Below are 25,058 nucleotides of genomic sequence, written 5' to 3' on the forward strand. Positions count from 1 at the left end.
TTATCACATATGTTATATTGTATTTTAGAAACCAGTCTCTTTTTTCCCCTGAAGTATTCAGAAGGTTCAAGAGGAAGACTCTTTATTAATAAGGCAATGGATAGTAGCATTGAATCATGTATCCTGGATCTCAGAGGGATTCTAGGAGAGCATCTGGACCAATCCCATGCTTCCAGTTAAACCAAGAGTTATTATTCCTCCTTTTCAGATGAGTCCTTTGTCAATGGCAGGATTATTGATGTGCCTGAATGAACACTGCCTTGGAGACTGGCTCTCTAATGCATTGACTACCCAACACTTCCTGGCAATTGTCCAGAGTTTGTCTGTCTTTGTTAATTTATTGACTTTTTTAAGTTCAGCTAATGTAGATATATTTTCAAGGAAATAGTTAGAGCCAAGGGGCTCCCTTTACTTGCTTTAAAATGCTTTATATTTAAAGCACTAATTTCAGAAAGAGGGTTAAGCTATTTTTATTAACCAAAACTAGTTAAAATGATTACCTGTTTTTACTTGTGATTTCCCCACTCTGTTATTCTAAAAGTCTTTACCAATTGTGCTTGTTTATTAGGAAAGTGACATGAAATGAGCCAATGATTTGAGAAACTTCCTTGGTCTTCTCTGTGTGCACCATATAATTTAATTCTAAATCTAAATATGTTCCACCATAATTCAGTGTGTAACATAATCACTTTAAAACAGTGCAATTGTCCAAGTGCCTGGATGCCCCATTGCCCCGTTCAGAAATGCTGCAGTGCAGTGGAGCTTGACAAATTATTTAAAAAGCTAGTTACTAAACAGTTTTCTCACCATGTAGAAATTATTCTTGGTCCAACATAGATGCCTCTGCAGAGTGGAGAAGCAGATCTCAGCCGCTGTGCCTAGTTTTAAGAGAACTGCCTCACAATATCTCCCTGCTAGCCTTTCTAGGAGTCATTCATTCCTGTGAAAGGTCCTGGTGCTGAGCCTGTCTAATTGTGAAGTCTGGTTTTCCTGTCACTTGGGAACACATCCTTTGACACACAGGCATTCCCCTAAATCCTCCTACCTTGTTCAGATCCAAAGATAGAACTAGAGACAGATGTGCTGTGTAGTAACAGGAAGTAAGGTGATGTTAGGAATTTCATCAAGATTTTGTGATTCCTGTTTCATTTCAGGAAGCTAGATACTTTAGCCCTTTAATGGGTGATTTTCTGGTTAATGACGCTCGGGTATGAGATATAAGTAAAGGGAAAAAATAATTCGTGGAGAGTCCAGAACCTTTGGCAGGGTTTTAAAATTCAGGGTTTGTGTATTCTCGCAGAGAGGAAATGAATAAAGAGTACTGGAGGCTAGTAAGGCAGGAAATTTGAGAATAGACTTCATTTTGCAGGTGCCACATGTCCCAGGATTGACTGACCACCAAAACACATTGTAGGACAGTTAGTGAGCTGGGGTTTACAGATAGGAACGGTAGGGCTGGTGGTGGAATTATCTTTGAGGTTTTCCCAAGCATTTTTCCGGTAAATGTAAAAAAGTGGGCACAGTTTCATAAAAACTAGCATGTATTATAGGGGCTCGTGTGCCGGGCACAGTTATATGATTACATGCACTGATTTCTTTCCTTCTCACAATCCATCTGTGAGTTGGGTTATGAAACACTGGGCTGTCTCACAGACGCCTCAAACTTAAATTTGTTTCTGAAATTGAAATGTACTTTGACCTCATACTCAAATCTGCTTTGCCCCCTCCCCCATCAAGGTTGTCCCCCTTCTCAGTATTCTCCATCTCTTCAGTTTATGAAGCCAGAATCTAGGTATCATCTGTGATTCTTCTCTTTCCTTTCCCTTCACCTCCAGTACCTTATCAAGTCCTGCCAGTCATACCTCAGAATGTGTCCACCCCATCACCTGAGACTGGGTCACCATAGTCTCCTCCCTAGTACCCGCTGTAGAATTTTCCAGCTGTGCCTCTCCATCTAATGCATTCTACGTTCAGCAGGTGCCAGAGTGATCTGTACAGGTAAATTGTGCTAGTCCCCTGCTTAAAGCCGTTTACTGGCATTGCAGTGCAACTAGAATAATGGGAGATGCGTTATCGTGGCCTGCACATTTCTACACAATTTGCCCCCGTCCCCCTCTCCAAACCCGTTTCTCTGAGCTCCTCTTGCATTAGCCTCTCTCTGATCCCGGAACGTGACGCACCTCTGCCTGGTCAGCCCTGCTCCTGAGGCCGGCGTGGCTGGCCTTCTAGGCACTCAGGTGTCAGGCTGGTGGCCGGTCTGTGGAGAGACGGTGCCAGCTTCCCCGGGACACAGTCCATCCCCTGAGTCCCAGTCACTCGTGTCTTCCTCCTCTGGACATCCTGCTTCCTCTACAACTGGTTTTTACCCCTTTCACTGTTCTGTTCACCAAAACACTAAAGCCTCACAGACTTGAGACAATGAAGTTTCTTTCTTCCTCACTTTCTATGCCCACTGGGTCCCGGGGTCTCTGCTCCACATTGACCTCACTCAGGTCTAGGCTGGCCAAGCCCCATCAGCTGGAACGCCTCTGTCGGTCACAGCAGGGAGGGAATGAGGCAGAGAGCACACTTACATGAAGATGTCCCCCCAGGAGGGACCCGTGTCACCTCCACTCACACTGCATTGGCGAAAGCAAGGCACGTGGCCATTCCTACCCTCCCAGGGGGAGGGGAGCCAGCCAGTCACGAGTCCCGGAGAACTGGGATGTGGTGGGCGGCACTCATGACCACCTTTGCCCTCCAGAGTGGGTGAGCGATATGCAGGGAGGGGTGTTCTGCTTAGTTTGCACAGTATATGAGTGTGTCTCACTCAGCCCATCTCTAAGATGAGAATAACAATGATAATACTGATGATAATAACGAGGATACCCACTTCATAAGGTGGTTTGAGGGACTGAATGAATTAATACCTGTTAGGTACTTAGCATAGTGACTGGCATGAGAGCTCAACAAATGTTAGCTGTGCTGAAGAGGATGATGATGATATTTAAATCTCAGTTAAATAGAAAACACACAGGTAGATGCAATCCACCATATACAGAAATCTTTATTCATCAAGGGCATTTGGCGGAGATTGACCGGAAATGGTACTCAGCTCAGGATGTTAATTCAGAATCAGCAGACCTACACACTATCAGAGGCAGCTTAACACTGTATACGAGCAAAGGCAAAGGAAAATATTTCTGCGAGCACAAATATTAAGCTTTATGCTCTATTATTACTTTTAAGAATCGAGAAATTGTATGCAAAAACGTGGTGTCAGAAACATTGTTTTTCTATCATTTGTTTGTTAGCCTAACACTTGTTCCCACAGGGTCAGTGCAAGCATGACTGCAGCTGTTTAAAATGAAAAGCAAATATGTGAACACAATTCGTAGAGCTCTGAAAAAAATGTTTATGCTGAGCCCCCATGACTTCTAATTTAAAAGGTCCATAGAGCACAGAGGGCTCCTTGCAGAATGAGAACTCCTGCATCTCTTTCCTCTTTGGTAGTCAAAGTTCATCTGTCTGTGCAGCGTGCAGCTTGGGTAACTGGAGTTAATCTAATGCTTTAATCTTTTGGGTGGAAGGAGTGAAGAAATACACAGTCTGTCTTATGAGACATAAATATATCTTTCCAAATAGAAAAAGTGTGTTTAAAATAATTCATAGCTTTGCAGGGCCCTGAGCAATCTAGCAGAACTCCCTGATTTTCCCAGGTGTCTAAAAACTATAAACTGCCAAAATATTATTCAGATATCTCACAGTGAGACCTTACCTGATGACACTATTTGAAGTTGCAGCCCTGGCTTCATTCCCTTTTTAAAAAGTTTTCTCCTTCCCATTTGTCACCATGTGATACACTATACAGCTTATCTGGTCATTGTTTGTTTCCTCCCAGTAGAATTTAAGCGCCAAGAGGGCACGGACTTTTGTTTGTTTTGTAAACTGCCGCACGCACAGCACCAAGGGCAATGCATGGTCCGATAAATGTGTTTAATTAATTCATTAGTGAAATGACTTAACAAATATTTACTCTGCACAGCATTGGGTTTGACATTATGGGATATAAATAAGAGGTAGAAGATCTTTTCATGGTCTTGAAATAAAATAAACATGACATTGCTATGGAAAAATGAGTGTCAAGATACGTGCATATGTGCTGTTGACTAGAACAGCATGCCATCGGTATTTGGTAAATAAAAGAGAAGATGATTGTGGGCTGGAGAAACCATGCCCGGGCCCTTTGTTCAGTTATGGTTTAATTTGTTTTGCAAATTCTATAGCACATTGTTTGATAGTAAAGACTGATTCCATTTTTGTGTCATTTTGAGTTAGTTCTATAAGAAACAATTTACAGCCAAACATTCAAGTCTAGCCTGGTGGAATCAGTGCTGCTCAGAGTCTGCATCAAGTTTTTTGCCAATTCAGAGTCTGAAAGTGTACTTTAGCCTTGAGCCCAGTGGTAGAGCTTTGCGTTTGGGCAGATTCACGATGTTTCCTGGTGACTGGGTTGTGGATGGTACTGGGGTAGCCCCACTACCTCCTGTCCTCACCTGTGTGTGACGCTGTTTAGCGTCTTAGGGTCAGGACGGGCAGGACTCCTGTTTGCATGAGTGTGAGGACAGTTTGTCCACACGATATTCTCCCTGACAAATAGAGAAAGCCTGGGGGAAACCCAAGGCAGGCGGAGGGGGGTGATGGGATTTTAACATCTGCAGGTAAGCCAGTGAGGAGGTTTAAGCCCATTTAGTGTTTATTTTAATATTTGGATATTAAAATAAATATCCACATTAAAGTTTCTCAGGTGTTTTCACGTGGTGGTGACGATGGCTGGGAGCGAGGTGATGCCCGTTGAGTACCAGCAATATGTTCTGTGCATTTCATTCTCACAGCAGCCCTGTGGGTAGCTATTCTTATTATCCACATTTCATAGATGTCAAAGAGAACCATCCCGGTTTTGCCAGGAGAGCACAGCTGGTCCATGGCAGAACCTGGATTTGAACACAGCTTTCTCATCAAAACTGTGTGCTGTTTCCATTACTTATTCTGAGAGGAAAGAGTGAACTTTGCATGACAGGCTTTTTATGCAACAGGGTATTAATTTCAGGTGACACCTAGAAGAAGCTCTAGAAATATCTGTAAGCCTATCATATAAAATGAGCAAGGTAGTTATCTGTAGCCGCTGGTGTGAAAATGTGCACTTAATCTTTTTTTTTTATATCCCACTGCAGCCTTCTGTCTTCAATAACATATTCTCCTAAATTAGAACGTAAGGCATCAGAGTCCGTAGTCCCAACAGACAGTGACAACGAGAAGGGAGAGAGAAACAGCAAACGCGTCTGTTTTAACATGGCAGGCGATGAGCAGGAAGATTCAGGTCACGACACCATCAGCAACAGAGACTCTTACAGGTAATTCATTCATTCCTGAAACTCATCTCGTCGACCAAGTCAAATGGGATTCTGTATTTTCCACATAGGTCTTGAAAAAATTTTTGACTGTTGTTTTTGTTTATTATTCCCACAAAATAACCGCTGGCTGTTACCAACCTCAGACAAAGCATAGTGAGACATCACTGTCTTTCAAATTCTTCCCTTTTATAATCTGAGTAATTTGGAAAAAACATTTTTTCTCCCATCGAGTGGATCTAATTTAGGAGATTTGTGATTCTCTTATGGATTGTGTAACACGTATGGCAAATAAACAAGTTGTGCCTATATTAACAGTTTTTTTTTTTTTTTGAATATCTGTTTCTGATTATTGGACTATTGGGTAGTGAATAGGAGTTCTTTTTGTTTTGTTTTTCCTCCTTCCTATATTCTGTGATTCAAGCTAATTGAACTAGTTTCATGTGCTCACCTCTGTGACCAGCTTTGTGCGTTTTTTCTTCCCTTCCATGCCTTCTGTACAATTTTGATAGGACTGATGTAACAAAGTACCAAGAACTAGGTGGCTTGAACAACAGAAATTTATTTATCATCCTACAGTTCTAGGGCTGGAAGTCTGAAATCCAGGTGTCAGCAGGGTTGGGTTCTTTCTGAGGGCTGTGAAGGAAGGCTCAATCTCTTGGTTGCAGATGGCTATCTTCTCTCTCTGTCTCTTCACATCCTTTTCCTTCCAAGCCTGTCTCAGTGTCCATGTTTCCTCTTCTTATAAGGACACCAGTCATACTGGATTAGGGCCCCCACTAGTGACCTCATTTTAACTTGATTACCTCTGTCAAGACCCTCTCTCCAAATGAGATCACAGTCTGGAATACTGAGTGTTGGACTTCACCATATGAATTTAGGGGCGGGGGAGGGAGAGATACAATTCAACCCATAACACCTTCCCTCCAAACTCTGTCGAGTCGTCTTCTTACCAGACTCTCAAATGATGGCTCTTCCAATGAACTTCCTTAGTTGAAAGTGCTTTTTCTCCTTTGAATCCTTGTGTCACCTGGAACCTCATTGAGACCTGTGGCAACCTGCCACATATGCTGAGTGTGCAGCTTCAGAACCTCCTGTTTTATTTACATTAACTGAAGACAAAAACTCTCGTACTCTTATTTATTATACAGTGTTTTACAATGAAAAGATATTTAGTAATTATCGTTAAATCAAAGTTGTTTCATCAGAGATGTTTAGCACAAACTAATAGCTAACATTAAAAACATATTCTTACCAGACACGGGGGAAGCAGGATGATTTCACGGAATTCCTCCCACATCCCTCTGTGGCAGGTTCTGATATTAACTGCATTTTACATCTAAGGAAGCTGAGGCCCGCAGGAGTTACATAATTTACCTAGGAAATCAGGTGGCCTGGCTCTCAGTTTATTAACCACTCTACTATTCCAATTTCTATGTGAAAAGGATTTTAATGAATACGTGAGTTAATTATTCCTAAAATTTAATGATATATAAAACAAATTAACCACTTTTACCATTTCACTTACTTTTAGCTTCTAAGGAGACCAGTATGCGCTTTAATAAGAACATGTGGTTTCTCTCCAGTGGGAAATGACAGATCTAAAAATACTTTCTTCCCTCAAATTCTAGTTATCAGATAATTAACATTACTCTCAGGTTCTCTCTAGGGTAAAATAGAAATTTTAAATGTACATTTAAAGTTAAATAAGTCCCTTTTACTTATTCTGAGAGAAAAAAATATTTATGTCTCCTGCACTACTTCTGAAATCTGTCATGTGTCCATATTCACACACAGACATTTCTAACTTTCTTTCCCTTGATGTTCATCATTATCCAGCAGCTAGCAGGTGTGGTGTCCTGTGCTGGGCTCCGGGGTGGAGACAAGGTGCCATCTTCCCGGGGCGGGGGAGGGATGGGAGCTCAGAGTGCAATTAATAAGTTATCCTTTAAGTTACTAGAAAGGGTTGAAAGGCAGAGCTCTTGAAACAGGATTTTGTCACTCTTAGCAAATCAACTACAGGCATATACCATCAAATGGATTATAAAGAATTTTAAGTTTGGTTTGACTCCTGTAAATAGCTATGCGTTTTAAAATTCAATTATGATTAGATTATATGACAAGAAAATTTGAAATATGATCGAATTGAAAATACTTTCTTTTAAAGTAAGATAAAATGTGAGTTGAACAAATTTATCTTTCTCATAAATTTCTATAAAGCATATTAACACATATAACCGTGACATAATAAGTTTATCCAGTAAGAAGTGGCAGGGAAACTTTGCCAGATGCACTGCTGAAGTGACACGTACCTCATTCTTCGCAGCGACTGCAACAGCAATAGGAATTCCATCACCTCCTTCACCAGCATCTGCAGTAGCCAGTGCAGCTCGTATTTTCACAGCGATGAAATGGACTCAGGTGCGTTGGGTGAAGGCACGCGGACTCTTTGATGATGCCGAACCTAAGGGATTAATTTGCTTGATCCATACTCATTTTTACCTTTCATCAGCCATTCTCGGTGGCCACACACATTGCCTTTCAGTTTTACATGCTTGAGAAAGTCAGCTTCCCAATCCCATTATAAACAGAGTGAATTTTTAAAGAGATGGAAGAAACAAACTAATTTTTATGTTAATAAATGATGTTTTATGATATTTCTGTGTTACTACGTGGTACCTGTATGATAGGTACACAAGAAACAAGTTTTCTAGGATATTAGGCATTGATGATCGTGTGAGGAGATGGGATGGGCTTTGAAGCAGGATTTGAAGGGAACAGATGCACCTGAGCTAGCCTTATGGGCAGTGGGGAAGGGGGTGATGAGAAAAACACTGCTTGATACAAATACCTTATAAATGTTTTGTTTTGTGTGTGTTAAGAAAAAGACTTTCCATCGAGTTAGGAAAAATCTTAATTTTGAGATACGCAGTTTATTCCAACTATTTGACCATTAGAAAAATGCACCATTTGAAAGAATCATTAATGTGGGTACCACAGGATTCTTTCTGTGAGACCCTCTGCTTTCATCTCAGTTTTGAAGGAGCAATAATCTGACATCCTAATAGTTATTAAAGCTTTTGGAATTCTTTTTCTGAACATGAGAACTAATGTATGGAATAAGAGCTAGTTTAATTATTTTTTACTTTACTGACATTAAAATGCTTTGGAATGTTAAACATAAGATGAATGATTTATTTTTAATATCTAGGTGATGAGCTTCCCATAAATGTTCGCATTTCTCGTGATAAACAGGACAAGATACACAGTTGCCTTGAGCATCTTTTCAGCCAGGTACAATTGGGACAGTTGTGGGTATTTTTTCCACAGACTAAACCGTCAGAAATTCGTTTGTCAGACATAGTGAAAGGAGTTTGGAGTTAGAATGGAATTTGTTCCTCCATCCCCTGTACCTTAATTTCTATAGCTTAAAATGGAAAAGAGATTCCTTCAGCCAGCTAACGCAAAGGACTGTTATGAATGTCAAGTATTTCACAGTCCTTAGAAAATTATAAAGTGTTCTACAAACAGGAGTTATTCTGTTCATTATTTGTTTCTTTGTGGGTTTTCAGAGTCCTCCATGACATTTCTTGTTCAACTTCATTCCTAATCTCAAGAAGCACAGGGTTGCTTTGTGCTCACATTGGTATTTTGCATTTTTAAAAAAATTTATATCCACAACCAAAATTCATAGTGTAGAAGCTTTTACCGCTTCGAAAAGGGTTATGATAACTTTTAGGTGTTTTTTAAAAATAATTCTAGAACTCTTACTTCTTTTATAAAGAAAATTTATATTTTGTGTGAATATATGGTAGGATAGTAAGAGATGTCATTGTAAATGTTATCAGGTGAGTTTATCCTAATATTTTATTTAAAGATAGATTTTGCAAGCAGCATGGGATTTCAAAAATAATTGTTGCTTTGAGGAAAAAAGTATTTTACAAGATTGACTCTTGGAAATACCGAGAAGTTATGTAACTCCCAGAAATCTCTGCTGTTATGATAGGTGGATTCCATTACCAATCTCCTGAAAGGCCAAGCTGTTGTGAGGGCCTTTGAGCAAACCAAGTACCTGACGCCAGGTCGAGGGTTACAAGGTAAGGTTTACAAAGTAACTGTTGGAGGCAATTGGGAAACAAAAGTGGGAGACACTATAGTCATGAAGCAAAAGCATAGCATGAGAAGAAAAGTTCTGGGTGATCATTTCATAATTCACTTAATACTACTTCTATTTGGATAACTGTTGAATATATATATATAAAAAAATCAAGACCTTTTAGAGTTCTTTGAAAGTTTAAAACGTTTAGTGCCTGTAGGGGCCAAACCGAATGAGTTAATTGAAGAAATATAAGTGTTGAGTTGCTTTTGCTGAAACCAGACTTAATGCCTACTTGGTGGTAGGTAGCCCAGTGATGGGGGGAGGGGTTTTGGGAATGGCGGTTGGCAAACAGAACAAGATCTAGAGCTGCCACTTTCTGACGTCCAGTTTAGGATGTTGAAATAGAGTTTTTATCTAAATTTGCTCCTTTGTTTAAACATTTGTAAAAAGAGAATAATAAGATTTGACTTTGTTTTAGATTTAACAAATTTTCTCCTGTGATAGAGCTAAAGAAATTGCTACCATGATAATAGCCTAGGACCACAGGAATGAAAGAAAGAGGATTCTGTAGTTTAGTTTATGGGCTTGTGAACTGGTAAATGGTTGAGACTTAAGAGAGCTTTTCTGTGTTTGTTTAGAGTTTCAGCAGGAAATGGAACCAAAGCTGAGTTGTCCAAAAAGGTTAAGGCTTCACATCAAGCAAGATCCTTGGAATCTTCCCAGCAGTGTCCGGAATCTTGCTCAGAACATCAGAAAATTTGTTGAAGGTCAGGATGAAAAGCAAAGAACATACCATGACATTAGCAATACTCATTTAAAAACCCATTAAACCCAAAAGTTTAGTCATGCCTTGATTACTTTTTGAAGTTTTTCATGTTAGAGGAAAATAAAAGGACTGAAAAGGGTGAGTGAAGGCGGAGGAGGGAAAGAAGGAATAAGATGACAGAACCTTGTGTTCCAAGGATCTAAATGATGTGGACTGTATCATGGAAAATATTCTCAGGCAATAAAGTAAGGGCTTATTCTTAGGAAGACAAGTGGAACATGGAGGGATTTTCATATTTTATAACATGAAACAGTATCAGAAAAATTTCTAAAGGGTTCACAAAATGTATGAAGCTATACTTCATGGAAAGTCTACAAAATCAATTGTGAGTCTGTGAGAATCAAAATAATGACATAGGTTGTATCATTAGTTTTTAAGTTTCTCTTTCAGAAGTGTTTGTCTAAGTTGATTGTTATAAACTAGCATGAGATTGTCTACTCAACATCCCATAACTGATACAGCCTCTGATTGGAGATATAAAAAACTTCAAGACAACTCCAGTGAGCCTGGTTGCATGTTGTTTAGGGTCAGAGTTATTAAGTAGAAAATTCTGAGAGTTTCTAAAGTGATTGTGGTGAAAAAGATGAAATGAGAAATTTGTTTAATTTTTTTGTAATGTCTAAATCAGTGGTTTTCTTCCCAGTATTAGACCAGTGGTTGGCAGTGTCTAGAGACATTTTTCCATTGTCACAATCATGGGCATGCTACTGGCATCTAGTGGGTAGAGGCCAGGGATGCTGCTAAACATTCTACAAGGTTCCAGACAGTCCCTCACAACAAAGAATTATTTGGTCCTAAATGTCCATAGCGCTAAGGTTGAGAAACCTGTACAATAAATATTATGGCTGTATTTCCCCGTCATTTGTATGTCATTGGGATGTGGTAAATAGTATTCAGCAAAATTACATCATAACTCACTTTTTTTTAACCCATCACTACCATTTTTTTAGGGTAAATTAGAGAGAGTTGCGTACTTTGCTGATGGAAGACAGCTCTTACACCCTGTAGGGTCTGAGCCTGTGATGTCACTCCTTCGTGCCTCAGTGTCTTCACTTACTAAACGACAGGGATGGTGTAAATGTTCTGTGATTACCCAGTCTTCTGCCTAGAAATATACTCAAGTATAACAGCTTAGATATTGTTTAGAGATCAACAGAGAAGAAATTTGTACAGATATGGAAAACTCCAAATAAATCACAACTCTATTGTATGATGAAACTTTTTATTCTTGACAACTGGATTTCTTGACTGTATCTATTTTATAGCTAAATATAATGATTATTTGTGACACATTATAACATCCCGTTCAATCAAAAGTCTGAATTTAAAACCCCCCAAAATAATGACCAGCAAAAATGACAAACATATTTTTAAAGGCTGTGAGCTTTAAGGAATTTAAGCATATACTCTACTGAGTAAAAGGTGTGTTTTCGCTGAGTGGATGCCAGTGTCATAGCACTCCTAAAAGTTATAATTTGTGAATCTAAATGCAGTTATTCTCATCATCTCTGACTTTTTCTTTTTACATTATATTTGTTTTTAGAATAAATGCAATATCAATCGAGAACAAAGAAACCCTTAAAACTTTTTGTTTTGCTTTTTGAAGAGCTTTATCTTTAAGAAAATAACTTCTAATGCAGGGCAAAAAACTTATTTTTTGAAAAGGTATTTTTTAAAAAAATTTTACATTTTCATCTCAAGTCCTGCCTTATATACTCAGTACTTCTTTTCACAATGAGCGGCCATAGCGATGACAACTATCTACATATATTGATTGATTGATGGATGTTGTGAATATTAGTGCCACTCTTGGTCATGGGAGCCCAGCAGCTGATTGAGCACGGCTGGCTGTGCTGAGTCCACCAGTCAATAGAGTCAACAGAGGGAGGGCTCTTGGCAGAATTTAAGTTGCATCCCTGGCTGCAAGTCTCAGAGAGATGCAGTTACTCTTTGGGTAAGAGCTGTGATGGTCACCGTGTTAAGTGAGTCTTTAAAAACAATTAATCCGTAGTTCAGCTCAGTGGACCATCAAGGGAGAGGACAAGCTACCATTTCCTGGTGATCTGTGTGCTGTCTGGTCCTGTTCTACGGGGTGGAAGCAGCAGCGCTGACATCCTTGTAATCAGCTGTTTGTTCCGTGGACAGACTCAGAAGTAACCTCACCCGTTCAGCACGAATTCATCCTGTTCAAGTTGAAGTGGTTTTCATTCTATTTCCCAAATTGTCTTTATGGAAGGATTGATATAATGGAAGGTTAGGTCTGGGCTGGAAGTTCAACATAATGTTACCTTGCCGGAATGTCATGGTGTATATGTATAGCTGGGATGACCCCATTCTGATGTTCCCGTAGGGGAGGAAAAAAATATCCTTTTTTTCTTTAACTCTCCCAGTAAATTAGTCTGACAGAAACCAAATTAACAAAAGAAAAGCATATAAATTTATTTATTATAATTTTCACATGAACACGGGAGCCTTCATAAGGAAATGAAGACCAGAAGAAAAGGTTAAACCTGAGTGTCTTTATACTAGGTTTGAAGAAGAGTAGAAAGTCCTGGAAAAATGTTATAGGACAAAAGGGTATGAGCTAAGTGCAGTAACCTGGGGGGGGTGGGGTTCAGCAAGTCCTGTTCCTCTTGGCATCCCTCCCTCCTTGGAGATAAGGATGCTCCTTTCCTTTGGGTATCGCTCTCCTGAGCAGCTTATGACCTGCTTCCGGGGAAAAGGGAGGTGATCAGAGAGTCCTTCCTGCCCTCACTGTTTCTCAGATTCCTTCAGCTTAAAATAATTCAGTGTGCCAAGGTGCCATATTTGGGGGTAGCATGTTCCAAACCCCATCATTCCTTCATCTCTGATTTCAAAATATCCTAGCAAGTATATACCAAATATGATATCAAAGTATAATAAGTGTATGGTCTTTATGTAGGAGGGACTGTTCCAGTGCCATTCATAAGTTATCTCACTGCATGCCATTCACTCAAAACCTGTAAACTTAGGGCAGAGGAGAGGGGAAGAAATAGTGGACTAAATGGGGGACAGAGTCATTGTGTGGTATCACTAAGATAATCTCCTCCTTAATTCCTCAGCTAAGTTACGGAATCACAGTGTCAGCTAACTGAAGATATTTTTACGTGGTTAGCCCACTGTGGTATTGTGATTTATAATAAAAAATATATATTTGGTCTTCATCCCCTTTTCTGGCACAGAGATCAAAAAACCCTTGGGATTTCCTGTGATGAGAGGATAAAGCTGTCTTTTCTTATGTTAATGAGGTGACTTTTGGAAATCACCTATAGATGGTGGCTGGTTGCCTGGGGAACCAACCTTGTGAGTAGAAGGTTGGAATTTTAAGTCCCACCCCTGACCTCCAGGGAGGGGAGAGAGGCTGGAGATTGAGTTCAGTTGCTAATGGCCAATTATTTAATCGACCATGCTTATGTTATGAAGCCACCATAAAACCCCAAAAGGAGAGGACTGGAGAGTTTCTAGGCTGGTGAACTTGTGTTGGTGCCTGGAGCTCTGTGCCCTTTCCCCATGCCTTGCCCTGTGCCTTGCCCTCTTCCATCTGGCTGTTCCTGAGTTACATCCTTTTATAATAAACTGGTAATCTAGTAAGTAAAATGTTTCTCTGAGTTCTGTGAGCTGTTCTAGCAAATTAATCAAACTCAAGGAGGGGATCATTGGAACCTCCTGTGTACAGCCAGTTGGTCAGAAGCACAGATGACAACCTGGACTTGTGATTGGTGTCTGAAGGAGGGTGAGTGGGTGGGGAGACAGTCCTGTGGGGCTGAGCCCTCAGCCTGTGGGATCTACAGGTAGATAGTGTCAGAACTGAATTGAATCGTAGGACACCCAACTGGGGTTGAAGAGTTGCTTGGTGGTGTGGGGAAGAACACACATCTAAATTGGATCCACCATCACCTTAAATTCAAATGTCTGTTAGTGACATTTCAACTCTTTGTTGCCTACAAAAATTATACTCCTTTTAAAAGCTCCTATTTTTCTAGCAACCTACTTTTTTTTCATTTTTTTCTCTGCCTTTGTCCTAATATCCTAAAGAGCTTCTTCTTCTCCTTCTCCTTCTCCTTCTCCTTCTCCTTCTCCTTCTCCCTCTTCTTCTCCTTCTCCTTCTCCTTCTTCCTCTTCCTCTTCCTCTTCTTCTTCTTCTTCTTCATTCCAAAGTCTGTTCAGTTTTTCCCTTTTTCTTCATATCTCAATTACTAAAATAGTTTTCTGGCTAATCCCTTGTCTCTATCTTTTCTGGTTCATATATACTATCACCAGATTCATTCTCCTAAAATATCATGTTCAGTACCCTGCCTCAGAGCCTTAGAGTTATTTTCTGTTAGATAAATCTAAACTCATCAGTCTGATGCTGAAAGCCATTTTTCAATAGGGCTTTCCAATTGTATCCCAATCTCAATCTCTTAATGATATAATAAAATCTTTTCTATGCTAGATTGTTGAATGTTTGGCATTTATTCTCTACTCTATTCCCTTGCTAGCACTATTTCCCACTCTTAGGATATGTACTTAGTCCCCTGACAATGAACTTTGAAAATTTAAAAAATTTTGAGACTCTCTTAAAAAAAATTCTATACCAATTTTAGCCATATCCAGGTTACAATAATAATAGTGCTTCACAGGTACACAGCACTTTAAATAATTTTCCAAGACTTTTAATATATATTCCCATTTATTTTTTATACACAGTCCTATAAAATAGATAAGATAGATGTTATTATCACTTACGAATGAGCAAGTTGAGACTCAAAAGTAGATTAACAATGTACTGAAGATGACAAAGCTAGTGTATAACAGATGGGTCTCCTGACTCAGTCCAGTGTACTTTTCTGCCTCTGAAATCCATTTGTTCTTGTGTCTCACTTGTAAAACTTAATGCCCTTTCAGGCATCTCCTGCATTTCTTATCTGTTACTTTTGTTGCTCTGACTCTGCTGTGAACCTATTTAGAATAGGGTACAACCTAGCCTTTTTTATTTCCCATAATCTTGGTTACATAAAGGAACTCTTTATGTTTTAATATTTTCCTATTGCAAGTAAACTATTTACCAATTGGAAGCAAATGGACACAGAGCTCATTGGGCACATAGCAATCAGTATGATGTTAATACACATCATTTATCAGACATCTGTGATTGGCCCTGTGTGGGGATGGGGTGAGAAGAAGAGTATTTGGAAATATTTAGTATTTTTCTGTCTTTTAGGGCAGTATCTTGACCTACAGATAGGAAAACCACAATATATACATATATTTCTAATATTAATACACAGTATAATTCACAATATAACATACACATTTATTAATATATATTTATATATTATATTACATATATTCTTTATATATTGTATATATAATTTTTAAAAGTTTAAATTTTAAAAATGCTGTTTGACAGTTTATTGATCAAGACCATAATAGCTGTAGGCGTTTAGAGAACACCACGCAAGCTACAACAGCTAATGATGACCTACAACGGTAGCAGGATTTGAATGGTGTTTCATAGGCTCATGTAATTCAGATCTGGAAGAGATTTTAGAGTCTTGAGCAATGGATAGAATTTATATAGGTAGATAGGCAAAAATAGCATGTCAAGTGAATGGGATTTTTATTATCTAATGTATATAATAAGGTTGTGCTAATTTTTACTACACAGTTAAAATGTGATGTTAGTTGCAGAAAAAGACTGAACAACTGACTGGTATGTTTTCTTTCTCCGCAGAGGTAAAGTGTAGGATACTCCTGGCTCTTCTTGAATATTCAGGTAATATTTTACATTATTTTTACTATTTGAGATTATTATAGCCCATGACCTTAGATGTCTTATGATATGAAGGCAATGTCTTCAACTGTTTACAAAATAGATGGAAATATGATCTCTACCTTTTCTAGAGCCTTGCAGAGATTAAAAAAATACTTAGATAGTATTTTGATAAAAACGTAAAACACATACTCATCTTCAGTTACAGGTAAAAACATGAAAACATGTATAATATGTTTTATGATAAAAACATAAAACATATGCTCATCTTCAATTAAAGGTTAAAAACATGAAAACATATAAATGTATATTTCTACAAAATATAATTTAAAAGGAGAAAGGGTGCAGGTTTTGGTAAAGTTAATTGTACAAATAGGTTTTTTTGTGAAACTGTGTCTAACTTTTGTTTATAACAAGGATATAGGCGGGTTCAGATTTAAGGAGAAACAGACTGTGCTTTTGATAGGAGGACTCTCAATCTGAAATCGTTTTGCAAGGGCATGGACACAGAGAGGGGAAGAATTTGTGAGCACTTTTACAATCTATCACACTTGGAAAATTTAAATTATAAACGAATGGACGAGCCAACTTAACCAAGAGGGCCTTTTTTTTTGATGATTGGTTTTTGCTTTGCTTTTTGACTGAGTAATAATATCAAAAGTATCTTACATTTTTTGAGCTTTAATAATGACAGCGTAGTCAATGGACCTCATTTTTATGGATTTCACTGAGTTCTCACAACTACTCTGTGAGAATATTATTATTGTTTCCACAGTTTTAAAGGTGAAGAAATCTACATTCAAGCAGATGAATAATAACTAGCACATGGTAGTCAATCAACACATATTTTGGGACATCTAGAAGGTTAGGCGTAGAGATGCCTTACTGGGTGAATAAATAAATAGTAGGTGCAGTTTTGAAATTCAAACTTAGTTCTGCCAGTTCCAGAAATGGTCCTGGAATGCATTGCTTTATTTATTAATATTCAGATGGCTGTTCTTATTTTGATTTCAATTTCATTTTTCTATTCCTATCATAATTCTCCTTTTTTCCTACTTGATTTACTCCTTTTTTCTTTGTTACATTTGAATGATACCAAACGTAGCCAAATTACTCCATATTGTTGGTTATAAAATTATGCTTTTCACTTGAAAAGGCTGGACTGGGTCTGCTAAACATTATTCTTAATTGTCTTTTATTCCTGTCTTTCTCTCTCTCTGATCTCTTCTTTTTGTTTCTTTGTTTATTTTGCTTTCTTTCCCCTACAATCTCAGAATAATGACAGATTACTTGCACGTCTAGAAACCATCTCATTCTTTTCAGATCAGCAAGCTTACAATGGAATTTGAGTTTTTTAAACAGTTGAGACTAAATGAAGTGTTAATATTTTTAAACATGTCTGTAGAAGATGAATTTAAGTAGGTGCTTAAATACTGAAATGAAACGGAAGCCTTTGATAGGTAAAAATCCATTTGTTTTGAGTGTATTCCCACTACAAGGGAGTTTTTACTTGGCGAAAATAAACAAGCTGTCAAAAAAAACAGAACTTGCTTTTCTTCTTTTACTAGAAGCTGGGAGCAGCTGTTGTGATTCTTGCTGTAGTTCTTATTGATAAAAATGAGGAATGAGAATAGCTTTGGTAAAGGATGGACACTTGTGACTTTCGAACAGCTGCATAATTAAAAGGAAAAGACCTATATGTTTTTGCTGAAAGTTTGCTTATTGGGTTTCTTTCTTTATCATGATGTTCCTTCTCTATTTAGCAATAAAACTGAGCACCCATGTGCCAGGCACCATGCTAGATGCTAGGGAAAAGAAGAATCATGATAATATCACTGTTCCTTTTCACCTTGCTAAGTGCTTTAAATGTTTTTATCTCATTTATCTTCATCACAGATCTAAGAAGTAGGAATAACCCCTGTTTTACGAATAAGGATCTGATACCTAGAATTGTATAGATTAAAATTGGCAGAATGGGAAGTTGAAAGCAGATTATCTGTCAAGTCCCTGAGCATAAATCACATGATATGCCACTTCCCCGGGCATCGATGTGCTGACTGTCCCTGGGGGAAGACAAGCACATGAGCAAACTCTCACAATGCTAGGTCATTAGCCCTTCAGTAGGGGGAGACACCCCAGACCTGCCGGGGCAGAAAGAAATGCACAGACTTCCTGAAGGAGATGGGACATTCCCCAAAGGAAGATAATATTTTAGTAGTTCAGTGAGTTGACTCTTTTTTTTTTTTAAACATCTTTATTGAAGTATAATTGCTTTACAATGGTGTGTTAGTTTCTGCTTTATAACAAAGTGAATCAGTTATACATATACATATGTTCCCATATCTCTTCCCTCTTGCATCTCCCTCCCTCCCACCCTCCCTATCCCACCCCTCTAGGTGGTCACAAAGCACCGAGCTGATCTCCCTGTGCTATGCGGCTGCTTCCCACTAGCTATCTATTTTACATTTGGTAGTGTTTATATGTCCATGACACTCTCAGTGAGTTGACTCTTGAAGAATGATTTCAAGTTTGCTGGGTGGTGAGGAGAGGAGGGTGGCCCGCAGCCAGAGGGCCCATGGACCAAGAATCACCCTTTTAAGTCAAACTAAATCCAGTCATTTCAAGAAGCCAGAGAATGAGCTCATACATTTTCATTTCACTTAATTCATTTGTTTGTCATTCAGTAAATATTTGTTGAATGTCTACACCCAGTTAGAAATTATGCACAACGGAATAAGTGTTTTGCTTTTTTCTTAGTTGAGAATTGGACAAAGTTGTTTCCCAGTTTAGCTATTTTATAGGGACCTGTAAAACGCGCTTTTCTGTCTATTAGAACAGGCACATAGTATATAACTACTTAAAGGAAATGTCTAACACATGTTGTTAGTTAAATTAACAGGTGAACCATATGGAATTGCCATAGTCAATCATGTTGACCTACTAAAACAGCAAGTTCATATAGTTCAACCTAGTCAATGAATATTTTTATGTAATTATTATGTAATATTTATGTAATTAAATATTTTTATGTATGTATTTAATATGTAATTAAATATTTAATTATGTAATTAAATATTTTTAATATTTAATCCTGTTTCTAACAAAATTTTCAAGAGTAGCTTTTACTAACAGTGAAACTAAGTAACAAGCAGCAATTATGTGTACACATGCTTTGACGGTCATTAAAAACAGGTGTTCCATGTTCTTGGTAAACAACTTAAAACTATGCCTTTCTATCAATAAAGCAAGAACTCATTGCTGAGTAAAGGCAACATGTTTATCTATGTTATACACTAATTAATGACAATGCTTCTTCATTTCGGAAGATTCTGAGCCCTGAAAATATTCAGTACACTTTTGGGAGTATGATGATATTTACCTGTGTTGTTCCTCTAGTACAAGAGATTTCTCAATGTACGGAATGTATGGCTTGGTGTTCATGTTGTTTATGTAGTTTGTGTTATATCCAGCGCCCTAGAGAAGTGAACCCTTTGGGATCAGGTTCTCAGGGGCACAGCTGCTTTGCATTTGAAAAACCTGAGGTCCAGGACTGGCAAGTCACAGGGTAAACATACCTTCAAAGTAGGTCAATCAAAAGTCCAGTTAATTGCAGAATAAGAATGCTAGTAAAAATCAATTTATGCTAGAACTGCAAATATTTTACCTATTTCAAAAAAATATAGGAATTTATGAACTGGGCCTGTTTATACCTTATGAAGTTGAATAGGTGACTTCAGGAGATACAGATTTGCATATTATTACAAGCAATTGGACATGATACTCTTCCCCATGTGTGTTTCACATTAATATTTGAATAGGTCTAGTAGGTAATTTTTTAAAATTGAGTACTAATAATATTGTATTTCATTTACCAGCGCAAACTGAAAAACTGGACTGAGTTTTCTTTAGGAAAGTGTCATGCACCACTGCAAATTGTGTTCCGTCATGAAAAATAAAGTAAATAAAATAAAGCCTTATTTTATTGGGTTTTATAAAACAATTTAGTGATCGCAAAATAAAGTTACAATATCAATTAAGGAAAATGAGCTTAATGTTTCTAACTTTTTTGGGTGTTCAGTGTTTTCTAAAAGGCATACTTGCTCAAACGTATGTGCTCATGAATAGAGCTCAAATTCACATTTTTCCCATGGTGTGAGTTTAGGTGAAAGGATGAAATAACAGTGAATGCAAATGCTGAATGAATTGGTCTTATTCAACTATGACATTTTCCAAAACTGCCTTTATGTTCTCCTGGATCACAGACAGTGAGACACAGCTCCGAAGAGACATGGTTTTCTGCCAGAGTCTCGTGGCCACAGTCTGTGCCTTCTCCGAGCAGCTCATGGCCGCCTTAAACCAGATGTTTGACAACAGCAAGGAAAATGAGATGGAAACTTGGGAAGCCAGCAGAAGGTGGCTGGACCAGATAGCGAATGCAGGAGTTCTTTTTCACTTTCAGTCACTTCTGTCACCAAACTTGGTAAGGAACCACAATGCCTCCCACTGGCTGTGTCAACTGGAACGTACATTGGGACCTATTCCCAATAAAACATGGTTATTCGTTATTGTATCCACAGTCATCCAGCTCCTTTAAAAGGATATGTTTTTCCATGGGCAAATATAGCTTTAATAAGTATGTGGAAATACCTTTCCTGATTTTTATTCTCAGTGGCTGCTAAAAGCTGAGAAAGCCTCCATCTGTTACTAATTCCTGTATCCCTAAGCACCGGCCGAGAAAGGTCAGCAGAGGAAAGAGTGTCTGTCTGCTGTGGTTGCTTATTTCCAGTCCAGAAGGAAGAGGCTGCCATGAGACCCGAGCTCCCTCTGAGGTTGATGTCCTGGAACATGCTCTTAGAAGAGCTCTGACAACTTGCACGCCATACTGTCTGACAATCTGGTTAAAATTTGCATGTGTTAAATGATTTTATTTCCTTCCTTTGTGTGCATGTTTTTCCTGTTAAATCTAAGAACACTGCCTTAATTACTGTAAAATATTCCATATTTATGCATCAGTTGTCCACAGCAGAGATGAAGAAAGCATCTCGAAATATTTGATAAAACTGTGGTGAACTTAGAGTTTTTTCACATATACTTCCTGTGGTTCTGATAGTTGTCATGATGTATAAAGACAGATAAGTTCAGTTTATTTAAACTTAAGGTGCGTGTTAAATATAATTTTGATTTGAAACATGAGACGCTATTTTATCTGTTAAAGTACACATAGAAAATGTAGCTACCAAGTGACATGGTTGAGTTTTTAAACGAACGTATATGAGTTTATACATCAAAATAATGTTTTTCTTCAATGGTATTGAGGACAGGGGGGTAATTGCTGTACTGCAAGGTCATAAAAAGTTCTGGAATGGTAAGGTAAGGAAGTCCATTCAGCTGAGTGAAATTCAGAGAAACAGGATTAGATTCTTTTGAAAAGACTCTATACACTCCATGTGGGCGATCAATTTTTATTTGGTTGCTAATATAACCAAATAAGAAACCTTTAATTAATGAAAACTTTGAAATAAGACACTTGAAAAGTCTTTAAAAACAAAATAAATACTAATTAATCATTGCCTATCAAATAAAAATTACGTAAGATAAGATGCCCTCTTCCTAATACATGGTAGGCTTTAAGTGTTTGTTGAACAAATTAATTAATGAATGAGGCTTCATTTCTATTCTTTTCTTACTTAAAAACTGCCATTGTCTAGTCAAGTGCTGGTACATTTATTTGAAATCTCAAGGAATGGGGGAAAATATTTGTAATTCATACATCTGGTAAGTGACATACCCAGACTATATAAAGAATCCTTAAAACTAAAGAATAAAAAGACACCTCGATTAAAAAGCAGGCAAAGGATTTGAATGGCCATTTCTCCAAAGAAGATATAAAATAGCCAAAAGCACATGAAAAGACGTTTAACATCATTAGCCATTGGGGACATGCAACTCAAAACTACAGTGAGATACTATGTCACAGTGATGTGGATGGCTACAATCCAAAAGACAGACAGGCACAAGTGTTGGTGAGGATGTGGAGAAATTGTAACCCTCAGACACTGCCGGGGGGAATGGAAAATAGTGCAGCCATTTTGGAAAACATTTCGGCAGTTCCTCAAAATGTTAAACGTGGAATTCCCAGAAATTCTACTCCTAGGTAATATCCAAGAGAAAAGAAAACTTATATTCTAGCAAAACTTGTACACAAATGTTCCTGGCAAGATTATTCATAATACCTAAAAAGTGGAAACAACCCAAATGTCCATGAGCTGTCTGATGAGTGGATAAACAAGTTGGGGTATATCCATACAATGAAATATTATTCAGCAGTAAAAAGGAGTGAGGTACTGATACATGCCACAACATGGATGAACCTTGGAAACATGTTAAGAGAAATAAACCAGTTACAAAAGACCATGTATTATTTGATTACATTATTATGTAATAATATAATAGGCAAACTTTAGAGACTGCAAATAGGCTAGTGGTTGCTTGGGGCTAAGGATTGGAGGAAGGTATATGGAGGATGAATGCTAATGGGTACTGAGTTTCTTTTTTGGGGTGGTGAAAATATTCTAAAATCGGATGATGGTGATAGTTACACAGCTCTGCATATATACTAAAAACCCCTGAGCTGTACACTTAAAATGGGTGAATTTTATGGTATGTGAATTATATCTCAAGAAAGCTGTTTTTTTGTTTGAAATTGGTCTTATGAAACCCTTAAGTTTATTTAAAGAATTGATAAAAAAAAATTCAAAGGTAGTTAAAAAAAAAGTCAAAGAAACTTGTAGTTTTTCTGCCTCTGTAACAAGAGCACTAAGGGCCTCCTGGAACTGTGAAGAGCTCCCTGGGAGCTGCAGGCACTGGCGGTCTGTGTGTTCCTGGGTGCTGAGCGCAGTCCTAGGTCCTTGGGTATGGCTTTAGCCACATCTGCAAGTTACGATCAGAGGGCAGCCTGTTTGGGACATTTCTTCCTGTGTGTATTCCTCTCAATTGGAAGAATGCTGATTCTTTAGTCCTGTCGCTACAATTCCAGGTTCATGGCATTTTTCTGCTGCTTCAAAGGACTTTAAAAAGTCACAGTCTTATAAACATTTATCCAGCACTTACTGTGTACCATCCATTATATTAAGTACCAAACTAAGGTACAAAGGTGATGATGCTGTTAACCTTTTGGTATCCATGCAGTCCTTCTTTGGGGTCTGAGGCTGCCTTAGTGGGTTTTTTCCCACACACAATGGTAATTCTTTACCATCTCCTTCACCCCTCTACTCATGCTGCCCCCAAAATATGGCTATAAGCTTACAGCAACTTTTAAAATGCGGGTAAAGCATGTTAAAATTATTGTTAAAAAGGATCCTTGACATTCTTAAGGAAACAAATGTACCTTTGAAAGAAAAGTTGTGTATGATTAGGTTAATTATTCTTTCATGAGGAAATTAGTAAAAGACTTTAGATAGTGCACTGAAGGCCAGTGCTAATAGGAAGGCCAGGTCCAGTAGTAGAAAGATGATGTCGCTGAGATATGCAATGAACTTGTTACCATGTCTGGGCCTTACCTGCCTCAGCTGTAAAATATGCTGTAGGAATGAAATGAATGATTAAAACAGATCAAATCTCATATTCACAAGATTCTAGACTAAGGCCCCATAAAGGCAAGTGAAAATGATTTTTGTCTCCAGGCTCTTTGGAAGAAAAATCATTACATACATGCAAATTGCTTTTATCACAGTTTTCACAAATTGCAAATTGAATAATGCACAGGTTATCTTATCGTAAAGTACGATGACCATTATGTACTGGGCTTTTTAAGAAAACAATATTTTTGTCTTTCAGCTGTTATATTTGTAAGATTATAGAAATTTAGAGGCAAATAGCATGTTTTTTTGCATACACATTTGTAACTAATAAACAAAATCAATAGAATTAGAATCTAGCTACAAAATAGACTGAAAAAATCATTTAGACAGCAGAGAAAAGGGAAAATATAAAACTACAAAAGAAACATAACTGAGGATTTGTTAATTTCATTTTAGGCAGTAAATTCTTAGATGTGTTGGTAATTTGGTTTGTACTTAAATAAAACACAAGTGAACCTAGTTTTGGTCTGGAGTTGTTACGTTGTATTATGTTATATTATGTTTTCTCCCAAACAATCCTGTCATATCATGTATTGTTTTTCTTTCTTTCTAGACAGATGAACAAGCCATGCTAGAAGATACACTGGTTGCACTATTTGATTTGGAAAAGGTTTCTTTTTACTTTAAACCCTCAGAAGAGAAACCACTGGTTGCAAGTAAGTAGTTAAATATTTCATGTATGTTTTGTAAAATTTCTTTGACATCAGACAACAACATATGTCATAACTTTGATATGAATATATTTGATATGCAGTTTAAGTTTTATATAAAATATTATATTTAGGGTAAAATAGTAATAACCAACTGGGGAAGTGATAGAAAGTATATATAAATTAAATTTACAGCTAATTTTATACTTTTGTTTTTAGCTATTAGTCTGACCTCTAAAACTTTTTTGGAGTGTGTGTGTCAAATATTGTGCTACTCAAGATTGCCTTTTCTTTCTTTTTTGTTATTGTGGTGAAATATACGTACCATAAAATTTACCACTTAACCCATTTTCAGTATACAATTCAGTGGTATTAAGTTCATTCAAAATGTTGTGCAACCATTTCCACCATCCGTCTCCAGAACTTTTTCATCTTCCCAAACAGAAACTCCATACTCCTTAAACAATCACTACCCTCCCCCGCTTCTCCAATTCCTGGTAACCTCAATTCCACTTTCTGGCTCTGAATTTGCCTATGCTACGTACCTCATATAAGTGGGATCACAGAACATTTGTCCTTTCTGCTGCTTTTTTCATGTCAAGACTTCTTTTAATAAAAGAACTGCCCTAATATTTCTGGCTATGTGGATAATCTCTGAGGCCTCCAAAATGTTCGCT

At 37.8% G+C, this 25,058-nt stretch overlaps 1 protein-coding gene across 4 annotated transcripts in view; it reads left to right on the forward strand.

Annotated features, from left to right (window-relative positions):
• PREX2 (phosphatidylinositol-3,4,5-trisphosphate dependent Rac exchange factor 2) overlaps window positions 1–25,058 on the forward strand; it is a 397,196-nt gene that overhangs the window by 272,771 nt on the left and 99,367 nt on the right. For all 4 annotated transcript variants that reach the window (XM_061172148.1, XM_061172146.1, XM_061172145.1 and 1 more), the window contains exons 26-33: window positions 5,214–5,393; window positions 7,717–7,811; window positions 8,602–8,684; window positions 9,397–9,487; window positions 10,128–10,256; window positions 16,053–16,094; window positions 20,354–20,571; window positions 24,285–24,387. In XM_061172148.1, coding sequence (XP_061028131.1) covers window positions 5,214–5,393; window positions 7,717–7,811; window positions 8,602–8,684; window positions 9,397–9,487; window positions 10,128–10,256; window positions 16,053–16,094; window positions 20,354–20,571; window positions 24,285–24,387 — 941 coding nt within the window. The remainder of the gene's footprint in view (window positions 1–5,213; window positions 5,394–7,716; window positions 7,812–8,601; window positions 8,685–9,396; window positions 9,488–10,127; window positions 10,257–16,052; window positions 16,095–20,353; window positions 20,572–24,284; window positions 24,388–25,058) is intronic.

This window comes from Eubalaena glacialis, chromosome 17, assembly GCF_028564815.1.
Source record: "Eubalaena glacialis isolate mEubGla1 chromosome 17, mEubGla1.1.hap2.+ XY, whole genome shotgun sequence".
Classification (NCBI taxonomy): Eukaryota; Metazoa; Chordata; class Mammalia; order Artiodactyla; family Balaenidae; genus Eubalaena; species Eubalaena glacialis.